General features: G+C 44.0%; 2 protein-coding genes across 2 annotated transcripts; both read right to left on the bottom strand.

Moving 5' to 3' along the window:
• Nucleotides 1–285: 285 nt before the first annotated feature.
• On the bottom strand, nt 286–26,589 carry kiaa0586 (KIAA0586 ortholog). Its single transcript, XM_059354029.1, has 28 exons — nt 25,249–26,589; nt 24,502–24,557; nt 24,341–24,404; nt 24,086–24,155; nt 23,721–23,934; nt 23,518–23,588; nt 23,344–23,428; nt 23,137–23,251; nt 22,213–22,306; nt 10,478–10,607; nt 9,926–10,395; nt 9,600–9,672; nt 9,045–9,203; nt 7,889–8,066; nt 7,668–7,817; nt 7,388–7,521; nt 6,729–6,857; nt 6,027–6,214; nt 5,720–5,844; nt 5,412–5,584; nt 5,190–5,340; nt 4,442–4,595; nt 4,126–4,364; nt 3,840–3,883; nt 3,654–3,740; nt 3,353–3,476; nt 3,137–3,283; nt 286–557 (listed from the first exon to the last, which is right to left on the bottom strand). The coding sequence occupies exons 1-28, from the start codon at nt 25,517–25,519 to the stop codon at nt 406–408; spliced, it is 4,047 nt and encodes a 1,348-aa protein (XP_059210012.1). The 5' UTR covers nt 25,520–26,589; the 3' UTR covers nt 286–405.
• irf2bpl (interferon regulatory factor 2 binding protein-like) lies at nt 17,227–21,239 on the bottom strand. Its single transcript, XM_059354031.1, has one exon. It carries the CDS (start codon nt 21,095–21,097, stop codon nt 19,148–19,150), a length of 1,950 nt encoding a protein of 649 aa, XP_059210014.1. The 5' UTR covers nt 21,098–21,239; the 3' UTR covers nt 17,227–19,147.
• Nucleotides 26,590–26,726: the final 137 nt, after the last annotated feature.

Here is a 26,726-nt window from a genome sequence, read left to right as displayed (position 1 = left end):
AAGACGGACAGGATTAGACAAAAAACATAAATAAAAGATTAAATAAAAACTCTTCAGAGAATAGCTCTGAAAGATACCACCACAAATCATAATAAAAATGAGAATAAAATAAATTAATGAGAATAAAATAAGAATAAAATAAAAGAATGAGAATAAAATAAATAAGAATAAATATAATAATGAGAATAAAATAATGAGAATAAAATAATGAGAATAAAATAAACTGATGAGAAAATAATTAAAATACTAAAAGTGAGCTCAGCAGCACAGAAGCATCACAGCTGAAACATTTCAAAGTAAAAGTTTATTAAAATAATTTATTTACAGTCTGTTATGATGACATCATCGTCACATTAAGGCTGGAGGTCAAAGGTCACAGGAAGTCAGAGACACAAATGTTTGTTTTTAGAAAAAGTCGTCGGTAGAGGAGTCGCTACCGGCTGCACTGACCTCCTCCACCACCTTCTCCTCCTCCTCCTGCTCCTCCATCACCTCCTCCTGCTGCCTGATGGAGGGCAAGTGGACCTCCACTCTCCTGGCTCCTCTCTGCTGCTCTGCTGCACAAACAAACAAACAAACAGTTTATAAAGACCAAACAGTGAACGAGTCATAAACAGATTATAAGTCTGATTATTATTAATGTTTTATTCTTGTGTTTCGTTATTTATACACAGAACACACACACACACACACACACACACACACACACACACACACACACACACACACACACACACACACACACACACACACACACAGCAGCTCGGCCAGTAGAACATGACCATGTAAGGAGATGTGGTGACAGAGTGGTTGGACGAGTGTGGAGCTGCTCACAAACACACACAGCATCAGACAGTGTGTGTGTGTGCAGCAGTTAAATGTTTTACAAATATTTTAATAATTGTGTCGTCATGTTTTCTGATTCATTGTTTACTGAGTGTGCTTGAAAAAGCAAATCATTCGGCAAAAACACGGCAAAAGATCCCCCCAATATTAAAAATTTGTCAAAAAATAAATTTGGAAACTGCGCTTGAGGCCGCAAATGCCACTTTACAGAAATAATGTATACATAGAAACGTAGGAAAATTTGTCTTCCCACTCACATTCGACTTGTAAAGCTGTCAGAGTTATAGTTTGGGTGTAGGACACACAGATGTGCCACCAACACACACCTACAGCCTCATCGAAAAAAAGGAGGGAACATTTCTGGAGGAAAGCAGAGGTACCAGATTCTTCTGATCACTATAAAAAAACAATTTCTTCATTTTTCTTTACAAAACACATGTAGACGTTCAGGAAGAACTCAGGATGCTCAAAGTGAAGTCGGTTCACTGATAGGAGCTATGGTTTGGACAAAAATGCTTTCTGTTCGAAGAGAACATTTTGCTGTTTCTCCCTCCCTGTCAGTGGCTTCACAGGAGCGGTTGATTTCAGTTGATTGCTCTGCTCTGATTAGTGGCTGCGTCATTTTGGCGTCATTTTGACTTGTTTCTCGTGACTTCGGCTTTTTTTTTCTAATTTTGACTTTTTTCCTGGCTTCGACTTTTTTTTCCCTGGCTTCACCTTTTTTTTTCTTCTAATTTTGACTTTTTTTTTAGTGACTTCCACTTTTTTTCGTGACTTTGACTTTTTTTCTCATTTTGACTTTTTTCCTCATTCTGACTTTCTTCTCATTTTGACTTTTTTTTCTCATTTTGACTTTGACTTTTTTTTCATGGCTTCAACGTTTTTTCGTGGCTTCAACTTTTTTCTTCTCATTTTGACTTTTTTTCTTGTTATTTTGACTTTTTTCTTGTGACTTCAACAATTTTTTTCGTGACTTTGACTTTTTTCTCTTTATTTTGACAGTATCAGACAGACACACACAGAAACGGACTGACTGATAGACACACACACACACCCACACCAACACCTGGTTTATTATCTTACATGACTTCCTACTCTTTTCAATTTTGAAAACAGTTCAAATTCATTCATTCATTCATTCATTATCCATCTCCGCTTATCAGCACTCGGGTCGCGGGGGCCAGCTGACATTGGGCGAGAGGCAGGGTACACCCTGGACAGGTCTCAGACTATCACAGGGCTGACACATAGAGACAGACAACCATTCACACTCTCATTCACACCTACGGGCTATTTAGAAGTGCATGTTTTTGGACTGTGGGAGGAAGCCGGAGTACCCGGTGAGAATCCACGCTGACACGGGGAAAACATGCAAACTCCACACAGAAGAGCCGCAGGCCGGAGTCGAACCGGCTACCCTCTTGCAGTGAGGCAAGAGTGCTACAGTTCAAATTGTAATCTAATAATGTATGGGTGAGAGTCACGGGCCAGAGTCAAGCACACTCAAAATTTCTTTCGAAATTTTCTAATTATTTCTGATATTTGAACCCTGTTTAATAAAGTAACTGTTTGAATTTATTAATAAAAGTTATTATTATTATTATTATTATTATTATTATATGTCCTGATGAATAAAACCAGAGAACAAGAACCAGAACCAGAGAAACAGAACTAGAGGAACAGAACCAGAGGAACAGAACCAGGGGAACAGATCCAGAGAACCAGAGAACCAGAACCAGGGGAAAAGAACCAGAGAAACAGAGAAACAAACAGTACCAGGGGAACAGAACCAGAGAATCAGAGGAACAGAGAACCAGAGGAACAGAGAACCAGAGGGCAGCAGGCAGTAAGTGGAGCTGTGGCCCCCTCTGCTGGTCAGACACAGACACTGTGGACGGACTTTAGAGAGACTCAGACCATCAGACACAGAGAGAGATCAGGACCAGGATCATAACCAGGATCAGGATCAAAACCAGGATCCAGATCAGGATCAAATGTTGTGATTAAATACATTTTTTCAGCTGCAAAGGCAAACTTTAATGTGATCAGTTTTGTGTTTATTATATATTATTTATATGAACATCAGACAGAACATTAACTCCTTCAGTTCATTTCTGTTAAACTTGAATAAAACATCAAAATTGATGGAGCAACACGTTTTATGATGTTTCATTTGAATTTGCAATATTAATAATATCTGTTGTTAAATATTAATCCTTCAAGTCTGTGTAAAGACCCAGCATAGCACTGAGGACTACAACTCCTATGATGCCTCACTGCTTGGTCTCACCTGTGTGTGGGAGGTTCTGGGGGACGGGAGGACACAGAGACGGGTAGGTCTGGTGGTCAGAGGTCAGCGTACCGTCTGGCTCCTCCGTCAGCTCGCCCAGAGCAGCCGAGCTCTGATTGGTCGATTCAAAGCTGGCGTCTGCCCCATCTGCAGGGGGCAGAGACACGGTGAACACCTGGGACACCTGAGACACCCTACCTGAGCTCTCAGCCCTACCTGCACAGATCTGTCCAGGTGAGGTCTGACTTCGCCTCCTCCTCCTGCTGCTGTGATCAGTAGTCTGGTCGTCTCTCACCTCCCCCACACTCATCTCCTCCTCCTGACCACGCCCCCAGGAGCCCTGAGGTCACCAGAGGTCAAAGGGTCAGAGTCTGTGTGAGTGTCTGTGTGTGTATATGTGTTTAAGAGTGTGTATGTGAGTGTGTGTATGTGTGTATCTGTGTATGACTGTGTGTGTGTATCTGTGTATGACTCTGTGTGTGTGTGTGTGTGTGTGTGTGTGTGTGTGTGTGTGTACCTGTCTCTCTCTCTGCTCCATCTTTGTCAGCAGAGTCAGCAGGAGCTCGTGACCTCTGACCTGTCCTTCACTGGGGGGGTCAAAGTCCTGCAAGGGGGACAGGAAGTGAGCACACAGACACACAGGAAGTAGCTCAGAGACTGTAGTTCTACTGTCAAAGGTGAAAAACTACAAAGTGTTTCTCACCATCTCCTGGAGAGAGCTGGAGAAACTGCAGACTGTGTCCTCCTCTGAGAGACAGACAGGCAGAGAGAGAGACAGATAGACAGACAGAGAGACAGGCAGACGGAGACAGACAGACAGAGAAACAGAGAGAGAGACAGACAAGACAGAGACAGAGAGAGAGAGAGAGTGCTTCAATAACTCTGTTTGATGAGGTCATCAGACCTGAGACAGATTAAAGTTCAAACTCTCTTTAGTTGAAAGAGGAAGGAGGAGTGATGAAGATTAAGATGATGAAGATGAGGGTTACCTGTCATTGTGGCGTGCTGGCTGACAGTGACCAGCAGCTCTCCCTCTGAGATGTGTCTTACAGCTGCTTCAGTCTCTAACGTCACGGTGGAGCTGCTGCTGGACTCTGAGGACTCTGAGGGGGACAGACCAGGACCGGGTCCAGGACCAGGACCAGGACCAGGACCAGGACCAGGAGGGGTGGAGTGGGGAGGGAGGGGGGAGGAGAGAGGAGGCTCCTCCTCCGCCACTGACATCACCCTGCAGGAGGAGACACTCAGTCAGACACACTCACACTAGGTTTCCCACAATGCACCTGGAGCGGTCTCTGTACGTACAGCTGCTGTGGACATGTGTCCTGCTGTTCCTCCGGTCTCTCCTCGTCCAATGGCAGCTCGGCGTCTCCCCAGCTCGGAGGGGCCTGATGGACAGCAGGAGGACTACCTGCTGATGGGGCGGGGTCTGGGCTGGAGGGGGGCGTGGCTACAGGCTCTGAGGTCACAACACATCGAGCTCATTAAACAAGAGGAGAAGAGTTAGAACTGCACACGGCAACTATGAGTTAACAGGTTAACTAGTCACAGTGACTCGAGTTAATGGGTAAACTAGTCACAGTGACTCCAGTTAACAGGTTAACTAGTCACAGTGACTCGAGTTGACAGGTTAACTAGTTGCTGTGACTCGTGGTTAACAGGTTAACTAGTCACAGTGACTTGAGTTGACAGGTCAACTAGTCAATGTGACTTGAATTAACGGGTTAACTAGTCACAATGACTCCAGTTAACAGGTTAGCTAGTCGCTGTGACTCGTGGTTAACAGGTTAACTAGTCACAGTGACTTGAGTTGACAGGTTAACTAGTCACAGTGAATCCAGTTAACGGGTTAACTAGTTACAGTGACTCCAGTTTAACAGGTTAACTAGTCACAGTGACTCGTGGTAAACAGGTTAACTAGTGCTCAACATGCAGGACACAATCCTGAGTCCTGATTGGTTGGTGTTCACTTCTCCCTGCCTCCTCATTAGCATCTAGTCTTTTACTAGTTAACAAGTTAACTGGTCAACAGTTTGGACTGTGTGTCACCAACCTGGAGCTGTGTTTGGCTGAGGAGACTGGTCAGTCAGCAGGCTGATTGGTTCAGAGGGAGGGGGCGTGACCAGGGGCGGGGTCTCTTCTGGAGAGGCGGGGCTGGGTGGAGGGGTGGGTTCTGGTGTCGAAACGAGCAGAACCAGTTCATCCTGGAAGAGAAGCAGCAGGTTCAGTTTGTCATCAGGACACAGAGACGGACTGAAGACTGGAGACACTGTACCTCCTGAGGGGCTCCTGGTCTTGGTCCTGGTCCTGGTCCTGGATCCCTCTGTCCCAGCATCAGAGCCACTTCCTCTGTCAGAACCTCATGAACCAGCTGTCGGATCAGAGCCGAGTCCACCGACATGTTGGACTCCACGAATAGCTGCAGACCTGCTGCTCCTGCTGCCTCCACTGGACACAACAACAACAACAACAACAACAACAACAACAACAACAACAACATATAAACACACAGACAAAAAAACTTTCAAATGTGAAAACGTGAACAGGAAGATCTCTGATTGGTCCGGCAGCTCGTCCGCTCACCGATGTCTGAGGCAGTGCTCTGCTGCTCGCACTCTGATTGGTCGTTGGAGTGGTTCTGGGCGGGGTCAGAAGGAGGGGGGTGGTACATCTCTGAGATCATCCTGGACATCAGATGCTGCTCTACCCTGCACAGACCACATCAGACCACACCACATCAGACCAGAACAGACCAGACTAGACCATATCAGACCAGACCAGTCTAGTCTAGTCCTGTCCAGACCAGATCAGATCAGACTAGTCCAGTCCAGTCCAGTCCAGTCTAGTTCAGCCCAGTCTAGTTCAGCCCAGTCCAGGTTCAGTTCCTCACCATTCCACCATGCGGTACTCCAGGGCGTGTCTCTGCAGGTTGAGGCCCAGGACGGAGGCCTGATCCTGGGCAGGGAGGGCAGAGGGGGCCTGGGGAGGGAAGACTGGACCCTGATACAGGACTGGAGGAGGAGATGGACCTCCATCCAGCTCCAGCACCTCCTCCCCCACAGCACTCACTTCCTCCTGCTGAACACAGAGAGGAGGAGACAGTGATGGAGTGCACTTAAAGGAAAAACCAGAAAATGTTTTTGAAATTAAAAACAGACAAAGAAGTAATAATAACTTATAATAATAATAAATTAAAAAAAATAAATAATAACTATTAGACAGTAAAACAAATTATTATTTGTTGAACTATGAAGCCTTTTGTAAAAACAACAACAAAAAAGGAGGAGGAGAGAGAGGAGGAGAGACAGAGAGAGGAGAAGGGAAGAAAGGAGGAGGAAGAGGAAGAGGAGAGTAAGGAGGAAGAGAGAGATGGAGGAGAGAGGAGGAGGAGGTGAGAGAGAGAGGAGGAGAGAGAGAGAGAGAGAGATGGAGGAGATAGATGGAGGAGGAGGAGGAGGAGGAGAGAGAGATGGAGGAGAGAGAGGAGGAGGAGGAGGAGAAAGAGGAGGAGGATGAAGAGGAGAGAGAGAGAGAGAGAGAAGAGGAGAATGACGAGGAGGAGGAGGAGGAGGAGGAGAGAGATGAAGGTTACCTGGATGACATTAGCAACAGATAGGAAATCAGTTCCGGGGAAAACATCATCTTTTTCTTCTTCGTCATGTTTTGTCTTGATGATGTCAACAGAAGGAGGAGGTCCACCTGCGTCCAGCTGCTCCGCCTCCTGTCACACACACACACACACACACACACACACACACACACCTGTCAGTTCTATAAATAAAACGTTGTCAGTTACAATGAAAATAATAATAGTAATAGATCAAATTAAAGTGCTTTACATGGCAGGGCAGACCAACAATAAGAACAGAGAACAAGTAAAAACAACTAAAACAGAGCGAGTCGCATGCTGGGTAAAAACCAGTATATAAAAGTATATAAAAAATTTTGAAAACCACAAAGAACAGATAAAAACAACTAAAACACAGCAAAGGCTCATGTTGAGTTAAAAGCCAATGAATAAAAATGGGTGACGACTTAATAAAATAAAAATGGGTTTTAAGATTACTTTTAAAAATGGACCGTGAGGAGGCCTGCCCGATGAAGTGAGATTTATGATAAGTGTGAATAAGTGAATAATAATAATAATGATAATAATACTAATGATAATAATAATAATGATATATATACATATATATATATCTTTTTTTTAAAAATAATAATGATAATAGAGGATCAGCCAACAGCAGCTACCTGTGACTGCAGCTCAGGTGTTCTGTCGTCCACGGCAACCGCACTGGAGGTGGGAGGTGCTGTGGGTGGTGATGTCACTTCCTGCTGACGCTCAGCGAGACGCCTGGAAGACGAAGAGTTAACTCGGGGACGACCTGCGTAGTTCAACACCATGAAGACGTTATCTTATTTTACTTTCAGAAAAATTTTGTCGATTATTTTAAAGTTTATTATTTTTTTATTTTGTTTCCTTTATTTGAGGAGTTTCCGGGTAATGGAGTCATTCATGTTGTTTACTGACCCAGTGGGATCGCCATGGGAACGGAGCCTGCAGGGGTCACTGAGAGGTCAGCCTGGTCACCTGGGGTCAGGTGGGCGGGGCTGGTGACATCATGCTGGGTGAGGGGCGGAGCCAAACAGGTCTGAGTCTTACAGGACTTGAGCTTCACACCTGGTGGATATATAAACAAACTTGTGTTGTTTTGTTGCTTTATGTTTGATAAACTCAGTGAACGACCTCACCTGTGACACTCTCCACAAGCCGGGGGCGGTGCTTCTTGCCAGGAGGAGAGGCAGGTGAGCTGAAGCTAAGGTACGGACTCTTCTTCAGGGTTCTCCTCAGGCCGTCGTACGGCGCTCTGCCGTACAGATGAGTCAGGTACGACTCCCCGCCCGCCTCCATCAACCCAGGCTCCGCCCCCTGCAAACAGTGACATCACAGCGGTGAGTCGTCTCCTAGGCCTGTTTTTTCAAAAGGTTCAATCCGGATAAAATTGATCTGGATTTGGTCATCCTTTTTTTTGCTTTCCATGATCACGTAATCATTTTACTTTTGAGCCAGTGTTTCGGATTGGATCAATCTGGATATCCGGATAGAAACTTTTCAGGATCACCAAATCTGGATAACCAGCGCTCAAATAGGATAGAAATCACAATGTAGAACTATAGAAATTTAAAGAGCAACAAGGGACACAATAGTTAGACACTATTTTTGATATGGATTTGTTTTGGATTTACAAAACCAGTGATGCCATTGCTTTGTTATTCTGTTTTTTGTTCATTGCATGCATCACTAAAAATAATCTAAAAACAAAACAAAAATATCTTTGATTGTGATGAATATACATTAATTAGTGACAGAATTAAATATATTATTTGTGTTTAATATTGACAGCTGTTTGGGGGATTATTTTATGTGGCCAAACTCTTTCTACTTTGCTGTAGGCCTATACTGAAAGGCTGAATACGTTATAGCCTACCTAATCACTATAGCCTGATGGATGAACAAGTCAAATTCAAACCTTATGAATGAATAGGATATCTTGTAGGCTATACTGCTGATCCAAATATAGTATTATTTGATACAATTTTAAAGTTTCATTATATTTTGGGCCTGAAATCCACGCTGAATCCACCCTTCTGATGGGATCAGTATAATCCAGAGTATTTGGATCAAAGTGATCCCAATCCTACTAAAAAGTTCTAAAAAAACCCAAACTAAAGGTTTGATCGAGATCAAAACCAAGATTGGATTACATTATCTAATCCGATTACTTAATCCGTTTTTTCTTTTGAAGAACCCATTTTCAAGATTTGATCCAATACGTTATCCAAAATCCGAGTAGATTACTTTTAAAACACCAGGTCCTGATCAGGTGGATCCAGTGGACGGACTGACCGGTCTGTCTGCAGATGTTTGTCCTCTGCTTCCTCTCCCTGCTGCAGGTTTACTTCCTGTTCCTCTGAACGCGCTCACTGGCCGGCCTCTACCTGTGTGAGCGGAGCTCCCAGCAGCCCTCTGTGATGTCATAGCGCCGTCCTCGGAGGACATCTCAACCTTAGGACAGAAAAAGAATGAACAAGAATTAAAAAGAAGAACAGGAGGTCGTGCTGCCTTCAGATGTGTTTCCTCTCAGCTGATGGCGCCACGAGAGAACGGCGCCACGGGAGAGTGGCGCCATGGGAGAACAGCTACTTCCTGTTCAGTGGTCAAATCTTTGCCTCCTGTAGATTTCATAGATGTTTTCAAATCAAATCAAAATTACTTTATTTATCCCCGAGGGGAAATTCAGTTAGTCTGGTAGAATCTCTTGAAGAATGAGACAGCCTGTCCAGACCGAATGTTTCAGATTCGGACAGTCTCAGGCGTTAAAATAAATATATCTGCTGATTGAACGTCTAAAGACTCTCTTTGGGCGCCGTGACATCACAGGGCGGAGCAGCTGTGACTCACCTCGACATCTCTGGTCAGAGTGCTGATCCAGGCGTCCACCGTCCTCTTGATCCGAACCTTTTCCGTACAGTCCCTGCAGAGGACACAACCTGGAGGTGAGCCTTCAGCAACTGTTAGCTCTTCATACCTTAGCATTAGCTAGCCGTTAGCAGCCAGCCAGTCAGCATTAGCTACCTGTTAGCAGCCAGTCAGGTAGCATTAGCTACCTGTAAGCACCCAGCCAGGTTGCTTTAGCTACCTGTTAGCAGCCAGGCAGGTTGCATTAGCTACCTGTTAGCAGTCAGTTAGCATTAGCTACCTGTTAGCAGCCAGTTAGCATTAGCTACCTGTTAGCAGCCAGCGCGTCCAGCTGGCAGTGCAGGACCTCTCCGGTTCTGGCTCTCAGGAGAGACTCCAGGTTTTCCTCCAGAACCTTCTTCTGTCTCTGAACCTGACGGAGAACCCGACCTGCCTCCTCCAGCATGGACGAAACCACAGGCCTCTGGACCAGAATGGACTGGGACCACTGGGGGAGCTGGGACTGAGGGTGGTTCTGATGGGACTGGTTTTGGTAGGACTGGTGGTGGTCTGTAAGGGACTGGTTTTGGTGGGATTGGTGGTGGTCTGTATGGGACAGCTTCTGATAGGACTGGTTCTGATGGGACTGTTGGTGGTTCTGATGGGACTGGTGGTGGTCCTGGTGGAGGTCTGGATGGGACTGGTTCTGATGGGACTGGTTCTGATGGGGCTGGTGCTGGTTCTGGTGGGCCTGCTGAGGGTCTGGATCTGGTCTGGAGGTTTTCTGAGAGTCTTGTTGCTGTTGGACAAACAGGAAGTCATTCAGACTTAAGAAAAAAAACAAGGATTTGAAGATGTTTTACAGCCAGCTGACCGCTCACCTTCAGCACCGCCTCATTGGCTCTCCTCGCTGCTGCCTGACTGTGATTGGCTGAAGAGCGCAGGTAACTCTCTGCAGCTGGCCAGGTTGCAGTGGAAACACTGGGAGCACCTCTCCTATACGACTCGCCTCTGAAACAGAAAAGAGCCGAGTCACAGCGAGTCACAGTCAAGTCACAGCGAGTCACAGTTGTGTCACAGCTGAGACACAGCGAGTCACAGTTGAGTCACAGCAAGTCACAGCGAGTCACAATCGAGTCACAGCCGAGTCACAGCGAGTCACAGTCGAGTCACAGCTGAGACACAGTGAGTCACAGTCAAGTCACAGTTGAGTCACAACAAGTCACAGCTGAGACACAGCAAGTCATTTACATAAATAATCCACCAAATCAGAAATTATTGTCAGAAATTTTGTTTCCAACGCTCCCTTAACATGTGTGACAAACACATGTAAAATGTGCCTAACAATCAGCTGTTTGCACAGAGCAGAGAGGAGAGGACAGGAGAGGCTGTTTAAACAGAGCAGCACTCATCAGCCTTGAAGTTAAAATAAAATCCGGCAACTGTCTGCTGACATATTAACGAGCATGACTGTCCACATACTGTACACACACACACACACACACACACACACACACACACACACACACACACACACACGTCTGATGTTTCCTGAGTCTGCTACGTCTGGAGTCAATCAGAGGACACAGTGTGTGTTTAACCTCCTGCTCCATCATCTCTCAGCTGCTGTTACTAGGCAACGCATCAGTTTCCCATGGTGACAGTGAGCTGATGGAGGAGAGAAGATTTCCTATCTCCTCGCTTCCTTATGGATTACAATGTGGACTATAAACCTGTTGGTTCGACCAATCAGATGACAGAACATCTGAGCTCTGATTGGATGCTGCAGCAGGAGGAAGTAGGGGGGAAGGGGGGGCTGACACACACACACACACACACACACACACACACACACACACACACACACACACACACACACACGGTCACCTACAGCATCTGAGATTTAAACTAGAAAATTTCCTCTGGGGAAATTCTGAAAGGGCCAGGGGGGCTACTGCCGGTGTGTGTACACTATGATGAGATTCTTTAGAAATTTCAAACAATTACTACTAGTAATGTTATAATGCTATATAATATACAAGGAGCACATCCTTTTCAAGTATTTATATATACAGCAACCTATGCCCTTTAACCTCAAAATGTGTGTGTGTGTGTGTGTGTGTGTGTGTGTGTGTGTGTGTGAAGCATGTGTATCTGGAGGAGTGTGCGCGCTTACGCACATGTGTGTGTGCATGTACCTGTTACTGTAATCACATCAAAGGCAATCACAGCAAAGATCAAAGGCAATCAGAGCAGAGCAAACAGAATTAACTGCCACCTGTAGAAGGTACCGGAACAGTGACAGTAGCCAGAGGTGGACAGACTGGAATTTCTTCCTGCATTTTTTATATGGGAGCCAATGAGGCTGTTGGTGCGTGTTGGTGGCGCATCTGTGCGTCCTACGCCCAAACTTTAACTCTGACAGCTTTACCAGAGGATTGACAAATCTTCCTACGTTTCTATGTATAAATTATTTCTGTAGAGTGGAATTTGCGGCCTGGAGCGCAGTTTTCAAATAAAATTTTTGAGAATTTCCTCTACACTCTGGCGATGATGTCACACACTGTAACACAAACATTCCATGCATTAAACACCCATTAAAATCTAAGAATTTCTTCAAAAATGATCATGGTCATTGAACAGGGATTGATAAAAAGCTATATGACCTATCGAAACTTGGAATAATACACCGATACACAAGAGTTGTGTCTACTGTTTAAAGTTTAAATGGAGTCTATAGGTGAAATTATGCCGGAGAAGTAGACGTTTAAAAATCTCCAATTATTGTTCTTTTTCGCTCATTTTTTTTACGGTCGTCCCATTCACTTCAATGCAAAATTTTTGGCAGTTTTTTGAGACTCCCGTCACGAAAAATTTGTATTCTGTAGAGAAAAGTAATAGCACACCAATCCCAATCAAACCGCACGTTTTTATATATAATTTGTCCTGCAACTCTAAGAGTTGTAGAACTAGTAGCGGGACGAAATTGCATCCGGAAGAGGAAGAAGAAAAAATCCACAGTATAACAATAGTGCTCGGGGCTTTGTATCCTCCAGACACACATGTTTCAAACACACACACACACACACACACACACACACACACACATTTTGAGGTTAAAGGGCATAGGTTGCTGTATAAATAAATACTTGAAAAGGAATGCTTGTTGTAGGTGTGCTCCTTGTATTGAGCTATTGCTGTAGGGGCCAGTGCTCGGTGCGATTGCCCCGTGGCCCTTATAATCTTTATTGTTTAATAATCACATTAAAGTATCCGTAGTAACTGATGGAGGCTGGCAACCATGGTAACAGCAGCACTCCTGCACAGCGACAAAGAAGAAGCAGACAGAAAGACAGACAGACAGAGACGAAGAGAGACAGACAGAGAGACAGACAGAGAGAGACAGACAGAAAGAGAGGGAGAGACAGACAGACAGATTATATATTACATTACATATGAGATACTGTTGCATCTCCTTATGGAGGGGCATTTTATGCTAGCAAACTATACTAAAACGCGTGTACAGCGCCTATGCGATGACATCAAATATCTAACGTGCGCGTGTAAATTCCATTCGCTTTTAATGGACAGACGAGCATCACGTAGGCGGCGCGCAGACGCTCCACACGTGTTGTTGCACATACGCCTACATGACGGCTGCGTAGCGGCTGCGTGACGGGTTAACTACGCCTCAAATACGTGACATGAAGACCATGCGTGACTGTTAAGTACAATTCTACATGAGCGTACAGGAAACGCTGTGTAGTGTTTGTGGAAACCAAATAGCGAGGGGTCATTCGTGCCATGCCATGACCGAACGTAGCAGACGCTTGTGAGCACGCTCGTCTCAGTGTACAAATAATTATTTACTTTATGATGAATTTTGAGTTTAACAGCTGCTTCGCTTCACAATTCAAGCAGTCCATGTATTACCAAGAGAGATCGATGAGACAGTTTATTACTTACTTGATTCCTGTGGTCTATGTCTAGTACCTTCAGGTTGAATGCACTTATTGTAAGTCGCATTGGACAAAAGCGTCTGCTAAATGACATGTAATGTAATTTATGCTACTTCAAGTCTACACACACAGCGATGAATCAACGTCACAGCTAAGGTAGTCAAGTGTGACGCTCACAGCCAGTTCCCAGCTTCATGAGTAATTTTATGCACGTGGACATACAGTTCATTACGCATCAGCTGTAATGTACAAACAATACCCAGGTGTGTACTTAACTTGCTATTAGGTAGGTTTACCTACCTGCAGACACCATAATCGCTGTCACTGCTGAATGTTAAGTAGTCATGTGGACAACGCAGTCTCTTCACAATATGATTCCATCAGACCTTATATCTACGCTGTTTACCCCAATTCGACACCTAGGCACAGTCCCAGTATGTTTTACAGACATTTGTAGTTAACTAATAAGGTAAAACATTTTGTTTATGCTGCATTTTGCTGACTTTCACTTCCCTTTGTATCGTGCTTCAGGTACATCCCTCAAAACAGCCTAATTAAGCCTCAGGTTTTGGCTGGAAAAATGTAAAGTTTATCTGGTACGTACGAGATAGTATCTCTCTCTCTCTCTCTTAAGGTTTAAATGATATCAAATTGATATTTAATGATAGCAAGGGTGAAAGGGATAATTAAAATAATTTCAGCTACTTAAAAATAAAAATATCCTGACAGCTCTGTTGGGGTTCATCTATAAGTTATGTTTTCTTATAAACAATCCCGTATTAACCTGAGACCGTGTGTAACAGCTGATCTGTGAAGATATGCTACAGAACATAGAAAATGAATAACTGTCAGGTCCTGATGATCCAGTGGACCCCATGCGTAAATGCGCACAGCCTCTTCCTTAGTTTGGCGCCTGAGCAATGGTACAGTCCCTTATATACTGTTATAGGCGTACACACGTTACAGCCGTTAACGCGTGTGTGTTATTGTGCTAAAGACAACACTTCAGACACCTTAAAGTGTGCACATGTAGACTTGAAAATAGAGTAAACTGTCTCATTGGTTTTCTTGGTAATACATGGACTGCTTGAATTGTGAAGCAAAGCAGCTGTTAAACTCAAAATTTGTCAAAATGTCAATAATTATTGAGACAAACGTGCGCACAGGCGTTATAGTCTCCTTAGCAACCACCGTCCCCACAGTGTGTGTGTGGGTGGGTGGGTGCATATTAGCATGCATACTGTGAGCTGCTGCACTGAGCCAAGGGCACCTTAACCAACACACACACACACACACACACACACACACACACACACACACACACACACACACACACACACACACACACACACACACACACACACACACACACACACACACACACACACACACACACACACACACACACACACACACACACACAGTGATGCTTAAAGAGAAAAATCTGCAATGCAGCAAGAAACCAAAACTGCTGTGAATACTACTGACATTACTATATATAATACTACTGACATTATTTTTACATACTACTACTGACATTACTATATGTAATACTACTGACATTACTATATATTACTACTGACATTAGTATATACAATACTACTGACATTACTTTATATAGTACTACTGACATTACTACATATAATACTACTGACATTAATTTATATAATACTACTGACATTACTACATACAACACTACTGACATTACTATATATATTACTACTGACAGTACTATATACAATACTACTGACATTACTTTATATAGTACTCCTGACATTACTTTATATAGTACTCCTGACATTACTTTATATAGTACTCCTGACATTACTTAATATAATACTACTGACATTACTACATACAACACTACTGACATAACTATATAATACTACAAATAATACTACTGACATTACTGTATATTATATATAGTAATGTCAGTAGTATCATCTATAGTAATATATATGGTAATGTTAGTAGTATTATATAATATAATACTACTAACATTACTATATATATTACTATAGATATATATAGTAATATATATAGATATATATATAGTAATGTTAGTAGTATTATATAATATAATACTACTAACATTACTATATATATTACTATAGATGTATATAGTAATATATAGATATATATATAGTAATGTTAGTAGCATTATGTAATATAATACTACTAACATTACTATATATATTACTATAGATGATACTACTGACATTGCTATATATACTACTGACATTACTTTATATAATACTACAGATAATACTACTGACATTACTATATATAATGCTACAGATAATCATACCGATAACACCACAGATAATACTACCGATAATACAACAGATAATACTACTGATAATGCTACAGATAATACTACCGATAATATAACTGACGATACTACCGAAACTACAGATAATACCACAGATAATACTACCAATTATACTACAGATAATATTACTGACGATACTACAGATAGTACTACCGATAATACTACTGAAGATACCGCAGATAATGCAGTTTAGTTTTAACATGTGACATTAGTTTGTCCAATGAGCTTCAGGTTGTCTCTCAGAACCAAACAGAACAGAACCGTCTCAGAGCTGATTTACAAACCAAACAGTGAATAAAACATGAAACTGTAAAAACTTGTAAAAACTGACATTTAATATTTTGTGTATTTTCTGGCGACCCACAGATATGACCTCCTGACCCTCAGGTTGAGACCCGCTGATCCAAACCGTTTACCCAGAATTCACCATGTTTAGGTTCTGTGAAACAAACTTAAGTTGCTTTCAGTGAGAAATGAAGAGAAACGGCTCATACCAATGGTTTAATTTTTACAACGGGCTGATCTGAAGGCACGGTACAAGATCAATGATTTCCTCTGGAGAATGAATCATACAAACACAGACAGGAAGGCTCACTCGTTTATTGAGGTAAGAAAAATAAAAAAAAAATGAATACTTTTAAATGAAAAAAAAAAATCCATTACAGCAAAAAAAAATATTAAAAAGTCAAAAAACATTCTAAGACAAAAAATCAGATAAATAGTTTAAAAGTGGTATAAAAAATAAAAACTTTGTACAGACACAGAAGGCGTGATGATGAAGAACACGACATCACACCTCCGTCACCGCCACGACACTGCCACGCCCACGGCTCAACACCAGAATATTCATAAAGGTCCACACTCTCTGTTCAATCATCAGTCTGTTGGTCTGTCAGCGGAGACTCACACTTACTGCTCCCATTCAAAACTACAACATGTTTTATTATTAACGATGGATAAACAATTACAACTTGTCTTTTCTTTTCTTTAGATTGCTTTTGGACATTTTATTTCCTGTGCATACTTCGAATAAGCTTAAATTAATGTTCTCTGTATAAACTTCAAGCTCTATGACCTGATCATTACTTTGACTCACTGATCAACATTTAGACACAAACAACAAGTTTGTTAGTGTTCAAGCTTCCAGTCGGCTCTCAGCTCAGCATCTCATCATATTCATACTGATATTATTATTGAGTCCTTTAGAAGAGGAGAGCAGTACGTTGACACACAGAGGATCACGCTCTACATTCATATCAACACATACAAGATCATCTCAATAAATTAGAATATGATGGAAAAGTCCATTTCCAGTAGTTCAAGAGAACCAAGTAGTGAGTCATATAGATGGACATACTTTTCAGAGGCCAACATTTCCATTTTAAACAGACTTTTTAAAATTGGTCTTTTGTAATATTAAATTTTTTTGCGATACTGAATTTTAGATCTTCATTAAATGTTAGCCATAATCATTATAATTAGAAGAAATTAAAATTAAATCAATGAAGACATGAAATGTTTTATTCTGTGTGTAATATATATATATATATATATATAATGTGTTATTTCACCTTTTTGAATTGAAATTTAATAACTGACATAAAAAAACTTTTTTAGATATTCTAATTTATTGAGATGCACCTGTATAATCAGAAAATATAAACAACATACATTTCAAGTTTGGACTGTTTTAAATGACATTCAATCATATTCCTGATGTCTGTTCAGATTTCAAACAGAAAGTTTATCGCTCTAATAAATTACCTGCTGATTATTAATGAGTCTAATAATCCTGCTTTTATGTGGAAATAAAATCTGTCAGCAGGATATCAGAATGTGGATCATTTCTCTAATAACTGAAGAAACGGTAATTAATGATAGTTATTAATCAGACACACAGTCTGCTGATGTCTGTAAACATGGATTATTGGTTCCCTTTAAATTACTATTCTCACGTTTACAACTTGAATGATTCCAATGAATCTGATCAAAACAATGAATTATTTTCGGTCGTATTATTTTTGAAACCTTATCGATCATGTTTGTGATGTCTGAGTTTCTGAGTCCACTGTATCTCACACTGGATCAGACAGTAAAGTGTCTCTGTCAGAGTGTTTACATGCTCATATTCCACCTATTAATTAATCTCAATCATCTTCTGAATAATGTCTGATGTTATTCAAGTGTGAGGACGATCTGAGGACAGTTCAGTCAGAGCTGAGGTTTAAACCAACGGGCTGCAGGACAGACGTGTGTCCAGCAGCACGGCGGCAGAAACTGTTTCTGAGCTGATGTCTCTATAAAGGACACTGAGGACAGACAGAGTACTCAGCTTTGGATCATGGAGAATTTGTGCTTGTTTCTATTGGACGTGAGTCTCAACTGTCTAATGGAGACATGAAGCTGACGGCTTCATATTAAACACGGTTTCTATAATTCCTCACTCTGTTTATTAAAGATGAACATATGTATTAGTTTCATTCTTCTAACAATTCTTTAATTTAATAAACTAAACTAAACTCTTTTACGTTCAGCGTCTCTTCAGACAGAAACACGTTTAATATCAGAAATGTCCTCAGGCTTTTATTTTGAATGTTTAATAAACATCCTGTCTGTAAACATAATCTTTAATAACAAACACGTTCCTGCTCGGAAGAACTTCTGATTTATGAAACATATAAACTCATGAAGGACAGGAAAATATTTTAATCATCAAATAATCATTTTAGTCATTTTTTAGCTTTAAAAATAAGAAATATTTGTTGTTTTCATGCTTTCTAATGTGAGAAATTGATGCATTGTCAGATGTGATAATTAAGAGAATTATTTTGATTGTTGGACTGTGTGAATTTACACAATATTTACACAGTTTTAATATTTTCTGACATATTATTGACAAAATGATAATTGATAAGAAAAATAATGATTATTTGAAATGTTATTTAATAAATCCGATCTCTTGTCCTGATGTCAGAAAATATTAAACTGTTTTTAGTCTGGACTCATCAGCTCATCATCATCAGATAGATGAATTATTAATATCAAATATCCATCAGTAATAATAAAGTTACAGAAACTAGGAATGACTCATTTAAACTAAATGATGGTGGAATATATCAGTTTACGTTCTGACCTCATTCATATTTCTGCTTCAACCTTTGATTACTGGATCATTATTGATCATAATTCTCCATCAGCATCAGATATTAAGATTATCTCCGCTGACAGACTGTTTCTCCTCCTCCTCCTCCTCCTCCTCCTCAGGGGTCTCTCTCCTTCTTTACCTTCACGTCTCCAGCCAGGATGGTGGCTATCTCCCCCTGCATGAAGGCCCAGGGCACGTTGGAGCCGACCAGGGGACACTTGTCCCCACTGGGACAGTACACCTCCCCGGAGGCGCCCTGGGCCTTGATGCTCTCTCTGGAGCAGGGGAAGCAGAACTTGTGGTTGGGGATGGAGGGACACTGCACGAAGTGCGTGTCCTCCAGCCGCTCGTGGCAGATGGTGCAGCACAGGGGTCCGCTGTTTGCCATGGGGGAGTCGGGCACGCTCTGCGCGTGCACCTGGTCCATGCCGCCCGCGGACTGCGGCGCCGAGGACATCCCGAGGTCTCCGTTGCGGGACGAGAGGCGCCTCTGGCCGGACACGGAGGCGGGGGACACCGGGCTGCTGGTTGTGTGTCTGGAGGAGGAGGTGGTGGAGTGCACCGAGTCCCGGTCCTTGTTGGGGGAGTGCGCGTTCCCGAGCGTGTCCGCGACCGACATGAGCGCGGCCATGGGGGACTGTCCGTTGTGCGGCGGGGCGGCGGGCTCCGGGGGCGTGGCGCGGCCGGGGGGCAGGCCGGGCTGTCCGAGGCCGAGCGGCGGCGGCGGCCCGGTGAAAGAGCCCGCAGCCATGGACAGCTTCAGGGCCTCGGTCTGGCTGCTGATCCACTGCTGCCTCTGCTCCTCCAGCTTCAGCCCGCCCTCACAGTCCGGCTCCGGGGAGGCTTTCCTCTTCCTCACGCCGGCCCTGGAGCCGCCGCCCCCGCTGCCGGAGGCCAGAGCCCGGCCGGGCAGCAGCAAGGCGGGGGGCAGCAGCGGGCAGCTGCTGTCGGTGTGTGGCTGCGGCAGCAGGTCGCCCCCCAGCCCCTCCTTAAAGAAGCGCAGCGGCTCCGGCAGCAGGTCCCCCAGCAGCCGCCAGTCCCCGGAGCCGTGCTTCCTCTCGTACTCCAGGTACTTGAACCCGGAGGACAGAGCCCGGCCGAAGTCCTTCATGCAGTCCTGGTACATCTGCTTGGCCACCCCGGAGGCGCTGGAGAACACGGTCCCGGAGCCGCTCGGGTACTCAATGAAGATCTTCAGCTCGTGCTCCAGACCCGGTTTGGACACGGCGTCGAAGGCGAACACGCGGCCCACCAGCCCGTGGTCCTTCTTGAAGCGGACGTCGAAGGGCGTGCAGGCGGACAGGGCGAGCAGCGTGTCCCGCACCGGCTTCGGCTTGCCGGTCCAGTCCTCCTGTCGGTTCCGGAGGCTGTCGCTGAGCTCGGCCAGAACCTCCACGTTCCGCTGCTTCTCCTTCAGCTCCCGCTCCTGGTCCGTGCTGGACACCGAGGCGGGCCGCTTCCCCCCGTGCTCCGTCAGCCCCCCCTGGCCGGGCAGGGCGCTCTGCGGGGCGGTTCTGCCCGCCAAGCCATGCGGGAGAGTTTGAGGCAGCAGGTTCGGCGGGACGGTCATCTGTCCCGGTGCCGACACCAGCCCGCCGTGGCTCCGGCTCCGGGAGTTCGGGCTCTGCCGGTTCAGTTCGGGTGGTCCGTCGTCCGGTTTAAAGCCGTTGATCCCGTTGGGCAGCCGGCTGCTGTAGTCGAACCGAGCCGAATACCGGTCCATCCCGGGCTGCTGGGACTTCCCCAGTCCGTCCGGCTGGTGGTGGTGGTGGTTCAGCGGCTCCTTCCCGCTCAGTAAGCTCGCCTGGCTCTTCGCCCCGCTGGGCTGCTGCTGCGGCGGGGGCGGCGGTCCGCTGGCGGGGGACCGGCCCTCCTGGAAGCCGTGAGCCCGCTTCAGGTGGCGGGCCGTCTCGATCACGAACTCTATCCGGTCCGCGCCCTCGTAGTTGACGCAGCCGCGGCACACGGGCTCGGTGAAATCCCAGATCATGGCCCACGGCATGCGGGGCAGGTCGCACAGGTAACAGGACTGTCTGCGGGACGAGGAGACCTGCGGGGAGGACATGACGCCTCAGCCCGGCTCCCTGCGGGCCTCCTCCCGCAGCTGCTGCACAAAGAACCGGAGAGGAGCACCGACAGGCTGCAGTGACTCCTCCGCCGCCCGCCAGGTTATTGTTCCTCCTGCTGCAGAGAAAAGGAGGAGGGGGGGGGGGGGGTGCTCCTTCTCCCGCCTCACTGAAGAGCGGAGGAATTCACTCACACACTCACTCCTCCCCCTCCTCTTCTCGAGGAATGCCACCTGGTAGAGTAAGTGACGTCACTGCAGCTCCTCAGAGACTGATGACGACACTTGTTGCCCTCCTCTCCTCTTTCTCTTACTCCTCTTTTCCTCCTCTTCTTCTCTTTCTCCTCCTCCTCATCATGTAACTGTTTGAGTTCCTCCAGCTGTTTACATCAACGTTCATTATGTGTCCATTATTATATTCTATTTCACAAGATGGTTTCATTTAATTGTGAAAAGATTTTGGTTTAGATCTCTCGTGTGATCACGCTCGTCTGTCTTTAAATATAATGTATTAAACTGGTTTTAGAGAACAGATTATGGAGGAATAAAATATAAATAATAATAATAAATGATTTAGAATCTGTGTCATATAACAATTTTATTTTCACATTTAAATTGTTACTGATGTAGTGAAATTAATATTCCATGTTCTGATACAGAACACAGACTGGTATTTAGTGATTTATTTTTAATTGATTTTAATATTATTATTATTAATTGGATCTGTTTTTATTCCTGGGATGAGTGAACATATGATGGATTTTAATAAGGTAATTTGTTTAATAAAGCAGCTTCCAGCCATCACATTAATAAAATAATTTTATTTGTTTTATGTCAATAATCAATACATTGATTGATCACATGGAGCTGCGGTGAAATCACAGCTGTGTGTTGCTAGGCAGGTTTCACCCCCCCCCCCCCTTGCTTTGATTGGATGCTTTTTGTCTCTGAACCTGTGAGGACATGGAGCGCTCTGATGCATGATGGGAAAATCTGACACATGCACACACACACACAGAGCGCGCCTCTGATGGATATGACTGTGTTTCCATGGTAACACGCCTGCCAGCTTCAGCCTCGCTGTCTGAGTGTGTGTATGTGTGTTTATGTGTCACCTGGTTCGCTCCGGCCGACGGTCATGGCGGGGTGTTGCCATAGAAACAGGGCCGGTCTCCATGGCAGCGGGTGATGGGCAGCTGAAAACGTTTTCTGACGAGAAAAAGACAAACATTAATTTATCATTTAACCACATTTAAATGTTTGTGTTTTGCTGAGTGATGTTATCAGTTTCTGCTGTTATTAAGACGCTTCTACATATAAAGACATGTAAAGCAGAAATGTTTGTTTTAAGAGTCAGTAGTTGACTGAGAGTGAACAGTGATAATGTTTATTTACCTGTTTATTCCTTACTTTCTCAGTTATCATTAATATAATTGTCTGACAGTGTGATACATTGTTTGTATAATGTACAATAACATTAAATGTTGTTTAATAAGGTTTTATGATAAGACAGCAGCTCTTTGGGGACAGTGGACACCAACGTGACCTCTGACCTCCAAATATGACTCTCTGCTGATAACAGTCAGTAAATGTGTTGTTGTGTGTGAATCTTTGTGCATCCCAGGGTCCCTAAACAGTCTGTGAGCTGCATAAATCTGGTCTGACTGGAAAGCTGAGACTCTTGTGGATTCAATGAGCCCAACGTTCTTCATGTGATGATGTTAGTCTCTCTCACACACACACACACACACACACTTTCTGCTGCATCAGTCTGGGCTGAGGCATGGCGTTTCCATGGCAACAGCACATCTGAACAGTGATGATGTGATGAGACGCCGCCACCTGCTGGTCACACCACACAGCTACACACACACACACACACACACACACACACCCACACACAGCTTCACACAGAGAGACACACACACAGCTACACACACACACACACACATGTTGAGCTTCAGGAGTTATTATTCATGGATATATTGTAGGACGATCAGCTGAAAAGTCAGAATAATGAATCTGAACGTTGCTGTTACCTGCAGCGCCCAGGTGAGTGACCTGCAGACAGGCTGTGTGACCTGCAGCTGTGAGGTCAGACATCAGGGGGGCGTGGCCTGACACCATCCTGAAGGCCGACTCCATCAGCTGGCTCTGATTGGAGGAGAGGGGAGCCAATGAGCAGCCAGACAGTCCACACACACTCAGCAGGTAACACGTTACACACAGGTGAGCAGTGAGTTTACCTGCAGCTGCAGCTGTTGGCTCTGCAGCGTCTCCAGCTGCTGCAGCCTCTGCTGACTCAGACCACACCCCCTGTCCACGCCTTCCCTGATAGAACACACAGTGATGTCACTTGCTGTGTGTGTGTGTGTGTGTTAGTGTGTGTGTGTGTGTGTGTGTGTGTGTGCATGTGTTACCTGTCAGCCTGCAGCAGCTTCTGAACTCCTTCAGTCAGCTGAGACACACAAACCTCTAGATCTGACTGAGCCTGTACACACACACAGACACAGACACAGACACAGACACACACCGACTTTTTTCATGTATTTTGTCCAGATGTTGAACTTTCGACACAGTTACATTTAAACAGATGTGAATTGTTTGTCGTGACTCTGATCACCTTGATGATTGGAGCAGCAGCAACGGTGGTGGCTGCAGCTGCTGGCTCGCTGCTGGCGTCCGTCTGGACCCCCGCCACACCCACTGCTTGCTGGGAGCCGGTCTGAGGACCAGGACCTGGACCAGGAGCAGGATTGGGCTGGGAGCCGGTCTGAAGGGGTCCTGGGTCCAGCAGCTGCACTCTGACCTCCCTCCTGTGAGGGGCGCTGTGAGACCTGAGGGCAGACTGCCAGTGAGTGTTTTTAAAGTAAAATATCCCAATGCTTGATATTTGGATTTCAGAATAAAGTTAAATAAATCTAAGGAGGAAAACAGTTCTTGCTAGATATGAAACAGTGAAATCCTGTTGAACACTGGAACTCTCACCGTTGTTTCAGAGCAGCGAGCACTGCGCCGTGACCTCCGGCTGCAAACCGCCATGTCAGGAGGTCAGGACCTGAGGGAGATGATGTCACCACAGTGATGATGTCAGCACTGATAAACTATCAATGCATCAATAATCAATAACAACATCTGATCACAATTATTCAGAGAATCTCACTGAACTCTGGATGGATAGATGGATAGATGGATAGATGGATAGATAGATGGATAGATAGATAGATAGATAGATCCTCTCACCTGGCTGATGCTCGCCGTGCGTCCCAGCAGAGAAGTTCCTGTTGGGAGTCGTCTCGGTTGAAAGCTGCAGAAGAAACAGATCCGAACAAATTATTCAGTCACACTTTACAGCTTTTATTTAAAATTTATATCAAAATAAATAATGAATGAATTATAATAACCGAAGGAGTGAAGCAGCTCACTAATCCTCCAGGCTCTCTGTTCTCCTTCAGCCTGTCTGCACAGACAGACAGACAGTATTAGTTCTCTGCATTAATGAGTTCATCAGTTTAATGTTGAAGCTGTAAAAAAGTAGCTCATTTTATATCATGAATTATAATAAATCAATTTATTATTGATTATATTTAGTTTTAATGGTTTAAAACTGTTAAGTAACTAAAACTAGAAAATTTCCTCTGGGGAAAATCTGAAAGGGCCACGGGGGCTACTGCCGGTGTGTGTACACTATGAGATTCTTCAGAGATTACAAACAATTATATACACCTATTATATACAAGGAGCACACCGACAACAAGCATTCCTTTTCAAGTATTTATTTATACAGCAACCTATGACCTTTCAAACTCAAAAAGAATGTGTATGGGTGAAACATGTGTATATGGAGGAGTGTGTAACTAAAATAACATAAAGTTACCTCTGTGTGTGTGTGTGTGTGTGTGTGTGTGTGTGTGTGTGTGTGTTATGCCGGAGAAGTAGACGTTTGAAAATCTCCAATTATTGTTCTTTTTAGCTCATTTTTTCCGTAAATATAAATATACTGAGTAAATATAAATATATTGAGTAAATATAAATATAGTGAGTAATATTCTCTCTCCATCACTGGTTTTATAACAGTCTGTCTCTCTGGACTGCAGCTGTCAGTATCCGGACTGAGAGTCTCAGAGATCGGGGGGAGCGAAGAGTCTCACCGGGTGGACCTCGTCCTGCTGCCCGCTGAGGAGCTGCGCTGTCCGGCTTCTGTCGGGGCTTCGGCCGCTGTTTCTCTGCCCCGGAGCTCCGCTGCTGCTGCCCGGCCAGAGGAGGCTGGGCGGGAGGCGGACGCAGCTTCTGGACGGTGATCTGGACCGGCCCGGGTCCGAATCTCCGGTCCTGGAGGAGAACCCGAGTGGACCGGATCAAAACGTCCCCGGTGTCTGAACTGCAGGCGGACTGATCCGGACTGAGAGGATATTCCTGCATGACGATATTAATTTTGTTAACGTTCTGTCGCTGTTAGCCACTAGCTGCTAGCCGCAGGCTGCTAGCTGTTAGCATGTTTAAAGTTCCCGCTCCGATGCGTCTTCCGGCGGTAAAACTCGCTGAAACTCCGAACACACGGCGGGAAAGTCACGCTCGTTAAGTTAAAATGTTCCGTCAGAAACAGAAAGGCGCGACAGAAAGAGAAAAACACAGAAAATTTTAAGTCAAAGCGACAAAAATCTGCAAACAGCAACTGTTGCTGACAACGAAACAAAACAACGCACTTCCGGCGGGCTTCCGGTCCGGAGCAGAGATCTTAAACAGAGAAAGGACGGAGAGATATCTCACTCTGAGCGGAAAAACAGAAACCAGAAAACTAACACAGACATCTACCTAAAGCATCGAAACGGAACATTCCTATGATGCAGAATGTCTCATTTCGCTGTCAAATCATTCTATCATATTATATTATTCTGTTTATGGGAGAGTGGAGATACTTTTTATACTTTAAAGCTTTCTCTCTGAGCTGAAGATGATCTGAGATTCTGACAGAACTGCAGTTTGGGTGTGATCAGAAAGATATTTCTGAAACCAGCGATGGCGAGAGATCATTAGCCAGTATATTTCTATTTAATTATTTTTAATTTTCTCTATTTATTTTCTGTTAAGCGTCTTTGAGTGTCTAGAAAAGCGCTGTATCAATTGAATATATTATTATTACTATTATTATCATCTTTATTATTATTATGATATTCGTACTGAACCTCTCTGTAGTGGAGTTACACAGTACAAAGTACATTTAAATTTATAATTATTATAAATATAACTCTGTTCAGTTTTCTGCGGATCTAAAGATGAATATCAGCTGTCGCATGAATAAAATGGAGTAAAAAAGTAGCAAAAAATATTTAAATGCTCGAGTAAAGTACAAATACCTAAGAACTTACAATACTTGATTAAAAGTAGTACTTAGTTACTTCCCACCGCTGTCTTTAATTATTTACATTTGTGTGTATGAAAAATATTTATTTATCTATATATATTATTAATTATTGTTAAAGTATTCTGTCTAACAGAAATGTGAAATGACGTCACTGAGAGGCAGGAGTAGTATTTTAGGTGGAACTTTTTGTTCCGCTCTTGTCTCCCTCCGGACGGTGCCTCAGAGCGCTCCGTTTGACTTTCATCACATTTTTCTTTGAATTTG

Source organism: Centropristis striata, chromosome 16 (assembly GCF_030273125.1).
Source record: "Centropristis striata isolate RG_2023a ecotype Rhode Island chromosome 16, C.striata_1.0, whole genome shotgun sequence".
Classification (NCBI taxonomy): Eukaryota; Metazoa; Chordata; class Actinopteri; order Perciformes; family Serranidae; genus Centropristis; species Centropristis striata.
This window is presented reverse-complemented; position numbering and strand designations above follow the sequence as displayed.